At 37.8% G+C, this 15000-nt stretch overlaps 1 protein-coding gene across 3 annotated transcripts in view; it reads right to left on the reverse strand.

Moving 5' to 3' along the window:
* The window catches only part of LOC137987739 (histone deacetylase 6-like), a 29117-nt gene that overhangs the window by 11501 nt on the left and 2616 nt on the right, over positions 1-15000 (reverse strand). For all 3 annotated transcript variants that reach the window (XR_011120702.1, XM_068833810.1, XM_068833809.1), the window contains exons 3-15: positions 14661-14714; positions 14401-14488; positions 13001-13041; positions 9142-9241; positions 7620-7691; positions 6014-6039; positions 4338-4442; positions 3869-3937; positions 3280-3406; positions 1915-1980; positions 941-1000; positions 501-590; positions 1-71 (exon numbers count right to left, since the gene is read on the reverse strand). The exon at positions 1-71 is cut by the window's left edge and continues 36 nt beyond it. Coding sequence is in view for 2 of the 3 variants with exons in the window: in XM_068833810.1 (XP_068689911.1) it covers positions 1-71; positions 501-590; positions 941-1000; positions 1915-1980; positions 3280-3406; positions 3869-3937; positions 4338-4442; positions 6014-6039; positions 7620-7691; positions 9142-9241; positions 13001-13041; positions 14401-14488; positions 14661-14714 (969 nt within the window). In the remaining variant the exon portion in view is untranslated. The remainder of the gene's footprint in view (positions 72-500; positions 591-940; positions 1001-1914; positions 1981-3279; positions 3407-3868; positions 3938-4337; positions 4443-6013; positions 6040-7619; positions 7692-9141; positions 9242-13000; positions 13042-14400; positions 14489-14660; positions 14715-15000) is intronic.

Below are 15000 nucleotides of genomic sequence, written 5' to 3' on the forward strand. Positions count from 1 at the left end.
CATGGGTCTCCAAGGAGGGAAGAAGTACAAGCGCACACAGATTCCTCCACAGATCTAAGATTGTACCCTCCCTAAAGAAACAAAAAATATGTTTTATTATTAACTAAAGAGAAGGTATGTGGCCCATTGCAATCAACCGACAGAATTACAGGTACTGGTTTGACAATGTATATTTGTCCACTGTAAATACACGCGCATACATCAACAATAAAAACAAGGCGTGCTTTTTTTGTTCCAGTGATTTAAACACTTGAAAACAGATACATGTATCTTCCCTGCCATATAGTTATGCAGATAAACAGATAATAATAATTATAATACAGATTCTACATTTCTATAGATCCTTAATTCAAACCTCTGCCATCCTGAAATATATTATCCAAACCTAGAGATTGAAGTATAAAGGAACTTTATGGAAACAAGTTGTCAGGAGGGAGATTGGAATCACCCTCTTGTAAGTGAAAATCATTTCTCTTCCTGATCTTGCACAGCTAGTTTACCTCAAGAACAATAATTATTTTTCCATTCGCTACATTTGTCAGAAGTTTTGTCAGATGGTGATATCCTTCTGGCGTGACATCACATTGTCCCTGGAAAAAAAGTAAAGAATTTCAGACGATAATGTTTTTGCAATAATATTATTGCTAAAAGCAAAAGGAAATCCAAGGACAGGTACATGTAAGAAACCGAGATTGTTTTTCATAATCCAATAAAGGAATCACAAATGACGTACGTTTCAAGAATAAGCGCTTCTGTCAGAGCAAATTCTCTGAGGAAGGGCTCTCAGGAAGGGCTTAAACACTCGATATCAAACATAACATCTTTTTATGATGGAAATTCACCCCTCATTGACTTGTTTGAAAAAAAAATCATGTTCCACTTTTCAACGGACACAGAACCACATAATCATTATTCTTTATTAATAACAGAATCACTTCACCTTTGGGTCTCCAAGGGCTGAATCAAATCCAGCTGACACCATAACAAGGTCAGGATCAAACTAGCAATAAAAATTTCAATTATTATATACCGGTATTACAATAGAGAATTTTAACACTCTAATTACTCTAATTACTTAAAAAGGAATTTTTCAGGCAGGGGAAAATATTGAAGGCCTCATGCCGGTTGACATCTTGATCATGATCATTTTTTTTTGGAGGGGGAGGGGGAGGGTAGCATGGCTTGTGTTTTCACAGTCCTTGTGAACAGTTTATCTCAACAACATCTTTGGATTGTAAGTCTAGAACAACTTTAGTACGTTAAATTTTCTTGTTACAGTTACTGTATTTTAGTATGTTATTTGCATCCACAAGGAATAAGTAATGTTACACTGATATGAAAGGGATAGATGTGGCAACTATTGGGAGAGAGCAAAGAAGTGTTCAGATGAGACTATGGAAACACGGAAAAAAGTCCTCTATTGCTTTAATTTATAAAATATTTCTCAAAGATAGTTCATGTCTTGATTGAAACAGATTTTCTTGATACACGCTCATATTTCCTACCAGCTAATCAAAACACCCATCTGACTACATAACCAATCAAAATTCGTGGATATGTCACAGTCGTGTTTCCATACTCTCATCTAAACACAACTATCAACCAATGAGAACTTGCGGGTACTATCCTAATTTATATAATTTTGTAAAAAATGTTATTCTTTTTTTCTCAATCCCCAGTCCTTTTTTCTTGCGCGAGAAATATCTTTCCGGGCTTCTGTCTCTGTGTTGCTGTTTGTTGATCACCATCTTGGATAATTAATAAGTCACGCTTGAATGAATTTGAACAAGAGCAGAGCGTGAAGCCACCCCTTTTATAGTGCGTCTTCGTGTTTAAAAGCAAAAATAAGTTGAAACAGTTATTGTCTAATAGTTTACCACTTAATCACAATGAAAGATGTACAGTAAAAAAAACCTCATAGGCAATTGGTAGAAGAATGTTATGAAACACTGCAAGATACTCTGCATCTCCCATATGTTTCTAAAGAGACAATAATATTACAACATTCAGTTATGCAATACTGTTATCAGGAAAGGTGTCACACAGGTAATTCAACACAGGAGGGCAGCAATGTCCTCTGCATGAGGGGAGAAAGTCACACATGATGATAACCAACCCACATGACGTGTACATCATGGCACCTGTCAACACAACTCTGGATAGAACACTGGAATGTGAAATAATATCTATGGAAAAGCACATGGTCACACTATTCACTACTTGCACAAATCTGGATAGGCATTGTTCTTGACTTCTCTTGGGACATAATTATTCATGTCCCAGGAGAAATTGCAAACAATGGTTATGCAAAAGTCTTGGGGGGTAATAGAGGTGTATTATGGGATTGTGCAAGTAGTGAATTGTAAACCTCCTAGGATCCCCCCCCCCCATCTCCATGACTTTTAATGGTCAACCTATGGCAATGACTTGGTTTTCAAGCCTTACTAATTTCCATTTATTTAACATATTAAAATAAATTATGGTGATGTACATGTACAAATTAAAACAACTGGTCAGACTTCGAATTTCACTTGTCTCTAGCAACCCATAAGCCACTTTAATTTACTTTTTTTAACTTCATTTTTGGCCCCTTTTTCATCGAAGTCTACACCTTTTTGTATAGTTCTTAGGAGGCAGTGTGGCCCAGTGGTTAGGGCACTTGACTTGAGATCCAGAGATCCCAGGCTCAAGTGCCACTCTGACCACTTGTTGAATTTGATCCTGGTACCGGTAGTCCCTGGTTCAACCTCCCAGCTGCATTAACTTGTCTTGTAAATAGCCAACCAACTGGTTAGCCTCCGGCCAGTTGGGATTATTAAAAGTTGTTGTTGTTCTGTTATGTTGTTTCGTTGTGTTTCACTGGCCCTGAAAAGCCCCTATGGGGAGCAGTCAATTAAGTAATGTATTGTATTATTATTGAGTGAATTTGGAATCACACCACAAAATTGCTTGTCTATGTGAAGATGAGCAAGTTTTAGATTAAACCTCAAATAAAATATTTCCCTCCAATTTATGTGATCTACATACTGGTAGTTAAACTTTTTTTGACTATACGTTTATTTTTTTACTTTCCTTTGTTTTATAGACATTATCAAGTTCATCTGAAACAAAGGAAAGTGAAAAACAAACTAGTTTGAAAAGCTTTTAAGCAAGGAAAAGTTTTAAATGCAAGTTCTACAACATACACAATAAAACGGCTAAAATTAAATTATTGCTTTGTGAACATCGAAATGTAATAGTTATTCTCCTTTTGGGAGTGGATAACATGAATTTACCTACCTTGTTCCAAGGCACATTAACTGTAAATCCTTGCCCAGGACCACATCCAACAAAGTCATAATTGGCTTCCGTGGAGAACGGAAAAAATTGAGCATTATCGTAACGGTGAATTGAGAAGAAAAGCACACTGGTGAAACAGAGATTAATAATTAAAATTAATAGTATATCTCTCAGATATTATGCGTGCTGTGATTGACTAAATTAGCAGGCTCATCTACAGTATGGCCTGCTAAATTTGAAATATTTCAATTAAACATTCTGTAGCAAGTTTTTCATGGTGTTTCTTCTACATAAACTTGTAAAACTGTTTCAATATTTTGCACCTGATGTCAACTCGTTTCCTTTCCCGCGCGGCTGATTACCACAGATATTATATAATAAATATCTTCAAGTTACTAACCTCGTTTTCTCAGTCTTTACTGAAAGTTACGGATCTTTGTTTTTTCCTATTGATTTATGGCCTGCGCACCAAAACAACTCAGGTAGCGTAACTTACAGTACAGACCTCAAACTCAGCTACTAAACATGAAGCATGATTGATTAGCAGGATGCAATTTAAAACAGGGTCCGGTATGTCACCATAGCTTACTTTGGGTCAGATTCAAAGAGGTGTTGAGTTCCATTTCCATGATGGACGTCCCAGTCCACAATTAAAATTCTAATCATGAACCAAAAAGATCACTGTAAGAACAGAGCACAATTCTAAATTAATATTATTTTAATCATGGCCAACAGCAGAAAAATTTAATTACCTGATCTATAGATCTCTAATTGATCAACTGCTGAAAAGTGTAGGAAAAATGTATGCCATTTGTCAAGTACTCTTTTCTCTGGCTGTTGTCATCCTGACATTCTGGAAAGTGTTTGTGAATGTCAGCCTGCACTCCGTGGAAAACCCTTTCCCACATTCTACTGATTTTGTAAATAATAATTTAAATTACAAGTTGATTTTATTTTGACACATGCAATAGTTGAAAAAAGGGGGTAACCCATATACATAATTTATGAATCAGCAAAGAGCAATCTGACACCAGTCCTTGTCCTGAAGTCAAAGTTACCTCTCAACATTCCATCTCTCTTGAGCTATCCTTGCAGCAATTGCCACATTGTTGAAAAAGCAGTAACCCATGGCAAAATCACAGTCTGCATGGTGACCAGGGGGCCTGACCAATAGAGATTTATCACAGAGTCAAGAAGGATTTTTAACACCAATAAAATAATTAACAATTATTGGACGAGGTTGAGCAAAATATTGTGATTTGTCAGTGGCAAGCAGATCAATTATTTGCCGAAGCCGAAGGTTGAGGCAAATAATTGATCTGCGAGACACTGACAAATCATGATATTTTGCGATAACTAAGTTCAATAATAATTATTGTTTTATCGTTTGATGACTGAGTTAACTTCATTTTTCACAATTCCCAACAATTAAATCTTTTTCTGAAAGCTCAGGAAAGCAAACTGACATTTTCACACAAGAGCGTGGTTTCAATTTACGCATGAGCAGACAGCAAAACACTTATTTGTAGACAGTTATTTGCAGGTCACGCGTTGGGCTCTTGGCCAATGAAAAGGAAGGGCAAAAATACATCAAATGATAATTATAATAATTATTATTGATCACCTCTTAACCCATTCACACCTGAAACACCCTAGGACGCCTCCCATTGACAAGTAAAATCGTCTGGCATTAGAGTAAAATCTATTAAGTGTCAATCTCAGGGGTTAATGGAGGGGTAGCTTCTAAAGAAACTGTGGTGCTGCGTCGGTGGGGAAGTAGTATACAAAAATTTGGTTTTATCAACAGAGTTGATAAATATGTAAATTGGCCACCGTACAGAGATTCTAAATCTAGAATCTCTGTACGGTGGCCAATTTACATTATCAACTCCGTTGATAAACCAAATTCAGGGGTTAATGGGTTAATTACATACAGCTCAGTGCAGTACAGAGTGTATAATTCTCTTTTTTAGAAACTAAAGTCTTGATGGGAGCACACCAAGACATGCGTTTTAAATTACCCTGCTCAACTCAAGTTTTATTCAAACAACTGACTTTGTCAGTTTACTTATTATAACTGATTAGAGTGTAATGTGGAGTGCTAGTTTTGTACCCCATATGAACCATGTGAGCGTTAGCCCTACTAATGGAAATGGGCCCACACAAGGACAGAGAAAAACTCTCCAGGGTGTAAATTGAACCCACAAGCTTCGGGTAAGATCACCGATGCCCTTTGTACCGACTGAGCTACAAGGTCAGACGGGAGAAGGCCGTAGGAACTGAAGATGTTAAAGTCACGGCAATGAACATGTACAAGTACAAGGAAGGGTTATGTTTTAACAACCGTTGCCCGTGTAGCACTTTATAATTTATTTTGAATAGTTGTTTGAAACAGAATGACAGAGGTAAACTCAAGACTGAGCTGGAACCTGCAATATTATCACACATTGTAACATTTAAAATTCACTGATTAAGCTGCCAGGTACAGTTCTTCGAAAGCCCTCATAACTTTCTGGCCTATTTTGGGTGCCACTGCACAGTTTACATGCATTTAATTTAAACATTATGGTCTGTAACAGTCATCACTGACTGGTCTTGCAATAATCTTTCTCGTTCTTGCCTTAAAACCCTTTGAGACAAAAAAAGCAAATCACAGCTTTATAATTCCTCGCCAGTACCATTTTGAAGGCTTTTATGAATTAATTATGTTTTCCCTTAAACACAGCAATTTTACCTCACTATAGCAACTGCATTCTGGACCTGGATTAACAAAATTCTAAAATTAATAATTATAATAATTATTCTTTGCCAAGAAAATGTTTTTGGGACTAAATATCAATCAGTTAATGGATGTCAAAAGCAATAACCTTCATTTTGGTGACAAGTTAACGAGTGACCTGTACTCAAGGCATTAAGCATGACTGCAGTAAAGGGAAAGGGAAAAAATGGGTAATTTTTTTTGGAAAGGTTATTAAAGCCATTCAGTGAGTCCCCTGATAGAAATAATACATAGGATCCTATCACTTGCATTCATTTTTCAATTCCATTTTTAAGCAGCACCTGGCAAAATAGCCTAACTCCTGGCTGCCCTTTATTTTGTGGTCTCCCCCAGACGCCCTTCAAGCTAATTGATCCAGCCAGGTCGAACAACATGCAGGCAAAGGAAGATCACAACCATTCCCTACTCTTTGTGAACAGTGTGTGGGTTCTTTAATGACCAATGCGTTGTCAACATTGAACAACATTAGGATTATGAGACGGGGAGTCAGGCTGGCAGTGGGCTGTCAGTTCCAGTTGATCTCGAGCTGACTTCATGGGCTTTTCTAGAGGTACTCTGGTTTTCCTCTCTGATCAAAGTTGACACCCAACTACATGTACACTGTACATACCAGGTGCACCTTGCATTGGTCTCCCACCCCTGGCCTGTTTGCACCCTCCCCTTTGGACTGAATTGACAAAAGAATTCTAAATGTAAAGTTAAGTCTGCTGCGAGACTAGAAGGCCCATCAGGCTGACGCTTATCTCCGGGTACAGTAGCATGAAGCGACTAGGAGTATTTCTACTCTCCCCTGGATTGGATGCTAGTCCATCGCAGGGTTACCCCAGCATTAAATTCGCAGGTACCCATTTATACACCTGGGTGCAGAGAGGTCCTGTGAGAGTTAAGTGTCTTGCCCAAGAACACAAGACAATGTCCCCGGTCAGAACCCCAACCCGGACTACTCAATCCAGAGTCGAGCACACTAACCACGAGGCCACTGCGCCTCCCGAATTCCAAATGTGCCTCCCGCAAAGTGGTCTGATTCTCGAATGGTCGGCAGTTCTGTAAGATTCTTTAGGATCCTGAAGGATCTTGAATAGAATCCAAACAGGCTGGGGTCACAAGAAGGACACTGATCTTGATGAAGATTTTATCAGAATCTTACTAGGATCCTGGGAAGGATTCTTATCAGAGATTAATAAAAACACTACTTTTTTTATTTCATGGATATTATAACTTAAAAGTGAGGGAACTGTCTGAGAATTAAAAAAAAAACACACTGTAAAGCCAGTTGAATCAATACTTTATGCAAGAGGTCATTATCATTTAAAAAAGTGAATGAGTTACAGTGTATGTTGTCCGAATTGAGCCCTGGCATCGAATGACATTTGTTAACTTTAAAGCTGTAATGGAACATATTAAAGCTGCACTAAAAGCCTTCAGATAAACGCTGATGTGGACTCTACACATGAGTGTCAAAACTATGGGTCTTGAATCATAATTATTTTTGTGCAGTGCTCATCAACAATAATTCTTTAAAAACTGGAACTCATATAAGCATCAAACCAAGTAAAATCACCTTATCTGTGACAACAGCTTCCACAGCAGCTAAAGTGCAACCACAGGCAAGACGAGCACATTCACAGGCATGCTGTGGACAACAACAAACAGATCGATCTATTATTTTTTTAAGGGAAAGAGTTGCAAAATGGAAAAAGAGCAGTAAGTAGGGTTGTAGAAGCTGGGAGAAAGCCCTTAAGAGCAGCAAGTACCATCAGACTGCATATTCAGCCACAGGCAAGAGAGTGTTGGTTCAAAACCTCATCGGACTAAACACTCACAAAGCTCGAGTTGTGGTCTTTTTTTATTACCTGAGACCTATCCTGAAGATCTCTGGTTATAGCTAATTATATCACCACAGTAATTTCATCTTTGTATTAACATTCAAATCATTGTTACATTGTACCTACTTTTTGGTGTCATATTTCAGGTATTAATAAAGGAAGGTACAAAGCCAATAATTATTATAGTCTTACTGCAAGTAGTGTTGTGTTGTGGCACTTGCAAGTTCCTAAATTTTTTATGGTACAATTATATTATTTATAGCACCTGTAGAATGGAGACCTGGTCTCAATCAATTTATCAAATAATTAGGATAGTACACACACTCTCATTGGTCAATAGCTGTGTTTACATGAGAGTATTGAAACATGGCTGTGACATCACACGAGTTTTGATTGGTTATATGCCATCAGACGAGCATTTTGATTGGCTGGTAGGAAATACATGTATGAACGTGTACACTGTATCAAGAAAATCTGTTTCCATCAAGAATTTTCCTTCATTTGTTTCCTTCATTTGTTGAATTATCTTTAAGAAATATTTTATAAAAGCAATAGAGGACTTTTTTCCGTGTTTCCATAGCCTCAACTAAACACTTGGGGAAGTTGGGAGAATTCTTGACAGTTATGCAAACCCAAGACGCATAACTGTCTTGCATTCTCAAAACTCTCCCTTGTGTTTAGATGAGGCTATGGAAACACAGAAAACGTCCTCTATTGCTTAAATGGTGCATGTGATGCATGCATGGGCACACATGGAGTAAGTGAATGCAGGGTGAATGACCGGACAACTCAACATAATGAATGAACAATCTTACATGTATATTTAAATTGTTACTAGTCTACGGATGAAAAAAATCAGTTCTTATTTTTCCTCACATTTCGAAAGTACTTGTGTTTAATTAAAATATGACTGTGAAATATATTTTTGTCCTAATTTCAAGATGAAGACTGTTTATTATAACTCCACTCTTTTCATTCCGCCATTAGTAAATTACATCTTCAGTGCGGTTCCAACAAATAAGCTCTCAGCGATCTGGATCAAGAAAAAAAGGACTTCATTTTCTCACTAGCTTAAAAATGAAGTGTGTGATTGTGCCTTAATTGGTATAATTTTAGTACAAGATTTTTTGGCTTTCAGTTGTCAAATGTGGAGAAAAAAGAAGTGATTTTTTAATCATAGTAGCACTTTAAACTGGTGGATACAGCAGATAAATGTCAATGTCATTCAGTCAGCTGTCTTCTATAAAAGCATTTTACCTGACTCAGATAAACCGAATCATAGTCACATGCTCCTATGTTGTAGAGTTCCTCTGCTGCCATAGTTTGAGTTGACTTTATCTTGTTGACATGAGTTTTACTAAAACATCATTGAAAATTGGTTATATACATGTATGATGGGGGACAGCTAAGACAAAATAATGTGTGAATATTGCTAAGACACAGTGAAGTCCATTTTCTAAGGAAATCCAGATGACAATTTTCATGGATGGAATTGCTGAGGCTTCATTAAAATGATCTCTAGAGACATTGGTGGCTTGGTTTACCCTGGTGGGTTAAGGGTCATACAACAGTGCAAATAAGGAAAGCATGCCCTATTCACAATGTCAATGAAAAACAACACCAAGAACTCTGTACTTTTCTCTTAAAGTAATGCAAATAGTGTAATGCCAGTTCTTTGATACCTCACAGACTTTAATGAAATGGTGTTGTGGGACAGTTTTGCATATGGTTTAAAGTCCTTGTCTGTTCCAGATTGTCCACGGAAAAATGATTGTTTCAGCCACATTTGAAAGAGATTATGTACATGTATTTCCCGAAAGATATACATGTACGATGTATATATCTGGTGAAGCAACATAGGCGTGATGAACTGAACTGTGTGTGTATCCAAGAAAACCTTGCCCGATGAACCGCTTACATTATAAATTGGTTGAACTTGACCCCCACTTTGCAATCGCTGGTCATTACTTGAGGGATGAGTCAGGTCGCTAGTCAATACACAATGTAACTAAAAAGTTTTATTATGCTAGAGAAAGAAAAGCAATGTTTCCGTGACTGGCGTTATTTAGTAGTTACGTTAATTCTTTTTAGCCAGACAATTATGTAATAATAACTGACAGAGACTAGTTTAATAGTAAGTTATCTTTTTCCTTTTCCCACACTTAGCAGTAACTTAGCTTTCCGTTTAGCCACTCTCATTTTCGCCAAAACTAGGTTTTGTAGCCACATCAACTTCATCGGCCGTTGCCTCAATTCTAAAGTCATTCCTAAAGGTTTTCGCTCAAACTTTCATGCGTCTACATTCTCTCACTCAAATCAGTATCTTCACCAAATTCGATGTGCGCAAAATTCTTTTTCACGTAATATTATGAGGATCACAATTAGAGCTATGTGCCAAAAACGAATCGCACTTGACAAACAAATTCTTCATTGCCGCTCCGAACTTTCCAAAATCTGTCCAGCAATTTTAGTACAATCGATTCGCGCTAAAATCCGACAACTTAATTCTGGACTGTTTGACCATTTACACCAAACCAAGACTCTTAAACTTCAACAATTAATAGGTCCGCAAATTACCGACGACACTACATTGCATAGCCATAATACCGTTATTACAATTCCAGAAAATCTTCCGCTTACTGACTCAGAGAAATCTGTTCTCAGTGAGGGCCTAAATTTTGTCCCTATTACCAAACGCACCAACGAATTTTCTATTAAGCAAGATGTTGAAAAATTCCTTCGCCGCGTTCAGTTAAAAGCCTTTTTTCACGACAAAGAGGATGATTCGGACACTTCTAATAAAGATATTTTTGAAACACTTCTAGTTCGCAAATCCAAATGGACTCCCCCAGAGGGACAATTTGCCTCTTTAGATTTTTTCACCAAAAAATGCCGTCACGACATTCACAAACTTACCTAAATTCAATCGCAACACTAAATTTTCCAACCTTTCCTCAGAAGAGTGGGCGGCGCTTAAAAATCTTAGTAAACGCAACGACATAGTTGTCAAATCGGCCGACAAAGGCAGCGCGGTAGTTGTTTGGCGGTCCGACCTCGTTTTATGCCAAAATCCCTAAAGATCTCACTTCCAACAATCAAAAACTTGTCAAAGACACCATTCAAAATCTTATAGTTAATCAAGAATTACCGGACATTGCCACTAATCTCATCATCAACACCCCTAGAACTTCGTGCATTTACTTCTTGCCTAAAATTCACAAACCCAACAACCCAGGTCGACCTATCGTTTCTGCCTGTAGTTGCCCCACCGAACTCATTTCTAGCTACTTAGACAGGATTATGACGCCTATCGTCAAATCTTTGCCATCATACATTAAAGACAGCTAGTACACACGCACTACAAATTTTCCGCGATTTCAATTTCTCCGGCCAAGACAAACTTATTTTCACCATGGACATTACATCTCTATACACAGTCATTCCTAACAGCGAAGGTCTTCAAGCACTTAAACACTTTTTCGATCAACGCACTGTCAAAGAACCTAGCTCGGAAACGCTCCTCCGCCTTGCCGAACTAGTTTTAACGCTTAACTGTTTTTCATTCGCCGGCAACTATTACAAACAAATTAATGGTGTAGCGATGGGCACAAGAATGGGACCTAGCTATGCCAATCTTTTTGTAGGATATGTTGAACACCAATTTTTTAATCAGTACAACGGCCCCAAACCTGAACTCTACGGCCGCTACATCGACGACTGCATCGGCGCTATTTCATCCAGCAGAGAAGAACTCGATCAATTTATAACCTCCGTCAACTCTTTTCATCCGGCTCTTAAATATACCAGGGAAATTTCGGAAACTTCATTGGCTTTCCTAGATATCAAAGTTTCTATTAGAGGCAACGCGCTATGTACTAGTGTGCACTACAAACCTACTGATTCACACAGTTATTTGTTGTATTCATCGTCACATCCATCACATGTCAAGAACTCCATTCCTTATTCTCAATTTCTTAGAATTCAACGTCTATGTAGTGATGACTCCGATTTTTCCAGCAAATCAGAGGAGATGTGCCAGTTCTTCGAAAAACGTGGCTATCCTGTCTCTGTGGTCAAAGCGGGCCATCATCGCGCCCAACAATTTGATCGACAGTTGTCACTACAAACGTCACAGAAAGATAAGAATGACAGAATTCCATTCACCCTCACTTTCCATCCTCATAATCACGCAGTCAAAAGCATCATTCTTAGTAATTTTAAATTACTCCAAAATGATCCCGAGACTGGTAGAATCTTTTCGCAACCTCCACTTATTTCATTCAAACGCGACAAAAACGTAGGCAACTTTTTAGTTAGAAGCGCGCTCAAAACCAACGAGCAACCCGGCACTTTCAAATGCGCGCGCTCACGATGCAAAACTTGTCTTTTCATTGTTAACACTAACAAGATATCGGGACCTAAGCGATCTGTTAAGATCACCGATCGTTTCACATGTACCTCCGCAAATGTCATTTATTGCATAACCTGTACGTTATGCAATAAATTATACATTGGTGAGACAGGTAGACGACTAGGTGACCGATTCCGCGAACACCTTCGTGATGTTGAGAATAATGACAAGGATGCATCTAAGCCAGTTGCTCGCCATTTTAATCTGCCTAACCACTCCAAAAAACACATGGCTATCTGCAGCCTTTCCCTACATCTAGGTACAACGGAAAGCCGCAAAAATCTGGAACAAAAATTCATCTTTCAAATCGGCACCCTTAATCCTCACGGTATTAACGAACGCTTTTCATTTAACTAATATATTCCTACTTTTCACGTTGCCATGTTACCACCAATAGCGTAGCTCCTACTCTACTATAAAAACTACACGTAACCCATAATCCCTTGATTCGCTCTGACGAAGGGCTAACGCTCGAAACGTCAGCTTTTAGAATCTCTGTACGGTGGTCAATTTACATTATCAACTCCGTTGATAAACCAAATTTTAGTTTAATAGTACCCATGCAGGCCAGCCCAATGAAGAAACATTGTTGATTTGCATAATGCTAATTAATGTGTGGTCAGATTGGTAAAATGTCTGACCAAAATGAAGATTTGAAAGGACACGACCTATTATTGACGAAAAATTATTTCCAACACTGATTACCTGTGCTGACTTTGCAACTCTTCATCACAAGCAAAACGAGACTGAAAAGAAAGGACCAAAAAAACTATAATCATTATCACCAATTATTATTAGGTAATCACAAATTATAACATTTACATGTACAATTATACATTTTCCTCTTATTCTTATTCTTCTATTAATTAAATGATATTTTAGAATAAAATAGATGTTAATGCTGGTAAGCAAATACTGGGCAGCGCCTGGGAGGAGAGCGTGACTTCCCATCACGTGACTACCTTATTTGGCTATTTCATTCATCCCGCCATGCGAGCCTTCTCAGTTTGACATTTCGAAAGCTCAACTAGTTCTGTTTTTTCCGTTGAGCAATTTAATCCCTCCCTCCCGCCCGTTTTGCTTTCTGGTTCTCTTGTATTTTATTTTATTTTTTCCTTATGAGCTTCTGTAACCTATTCAATAGTTCTCCTTAATAAAATATGGGCGGGGAATTGCTGCCTGCGGCACCCCTTCAGCCCTGTGCTGAAGCCCCGTTAGGGAGGGGGCATATTGTTACTCTGCTGGACTGGGTTAACTTGGCCCCAGGACATTATGCCAGCAACTATGCCCGCCTTGCAATACAGGCATGAGGCACCCCCTTGGCTAGTTGCCGAGGCCCCTCATCCGGTGGTCCATACCGGCGGTGGGTATTATCCGCGCCTTGCCAGTACATTCCCTGCCCCTCGTTTACGCCCAAGTTGTGTGTATTGTCTTTTATTGCACACCAAAGCATTAATAATCATAATAATAATAATAATAATAATAATTATTATTATTATTACTATTATTATCATCTAATTATAATAATGCTTTTGAAAAATATTTTCATGTAAAAGCTAGCCATAAAAACTTCCGACGTTTCAGTGACCTCATGATGCCATTATTAATATTGAGGAATTGGAAATGAACATGCGAGTTCACAACAGATATAAAATACTCCAAATTTGCATGAGTAAAGAAGAGCAAGACAAAGACTTAAGCACGTATTGAATCTGTAGTCTAAATTAAGTTTAACTTTATCGCTAGTTTTTACACGTCTATGACGATTACAATCATCATCATCATTACTGATTAACATCATCATTATCAAGTTCAAGTTCAAGTTCATTTATTCACACTTATTCAACTACAATACAACAACAAAAAGAGTAAGTTATTATTACGAAAGTTTTCCATGCTACATGTAAATTATAGACTTACATGTACTAGATGAAAGTTTCATTGCCTCCTTCACTTAATAAACTTAATTAATGCAACATGATCTGCTTGATTTCATGGTCTTCTATGCTTGATGCCTGTTATGCTCAGGTTGTCTTATATCTTAAACTCACAGTATGACTGAGCTAAATTTCAGTTAATTTATGGTCTTTTCCTTTCACACTTACCGCAATTTCCTGGCATCTTTCAAGGAGGCCATACTCTTTGAGCTTGTCATAAGGCCTTTGAATTCTGTCAGGTACCTCTGGATGAGTACTGCATCCATCATGAAAAAATTCAAGCAGTAAATGTTTTATGATTATTTATACGTGATAAACAATAAGTGATATAAATTTCTGTCATGAATAAGAAGAAGAAGAAGAAAAAGAAGAAGAATAGTAATGACATAAGAGTATTGATTGCATTCCTTAATGTCAAACAGCCTTACCTGTCCCACACATTAAAATGCTTTTTCATTCTTTCATCAAAGACAACTCCTGTCCTAAAAGGTGCAGAAAAAAATCATCATTCACTGGTAATCTTCATTGCTAATATGAATAATGAAATGTAACTTCCTTTCAAAAAATACAGGCTGGCTTCATTTTTGTGTCAAGTGTTCAATTCTTATAATTATGTTCTGTCTGGCTATATTGCATTTCCAAGATCCTTGGAAGAAACTCACTTGATCTCCCTCCCCTCCCAAAAATCCATTGGTTAAGATCCCCACTATTCGATCCCATACATAGCCTTTCACTGTCGAGTGTAATGATTTTTCTTTCAGTGTACAG

The sequence above is a fragment of the Montipora foliosa genome, unplaced genomic scaffold (assembly GCF_036669935.1).
Source record: "Montipora foliosa isolate CH-2021 unplaced genomic scaffold, ASM3666993v2 scaffold_386, whole genome shotgun sequence".
Lineage (NCBI taxonomy): Eukaryota > Metazoa > Cnidaria > Anthozoa > Scleractinia > Acroporidae > Montipora > Montipora foliosa.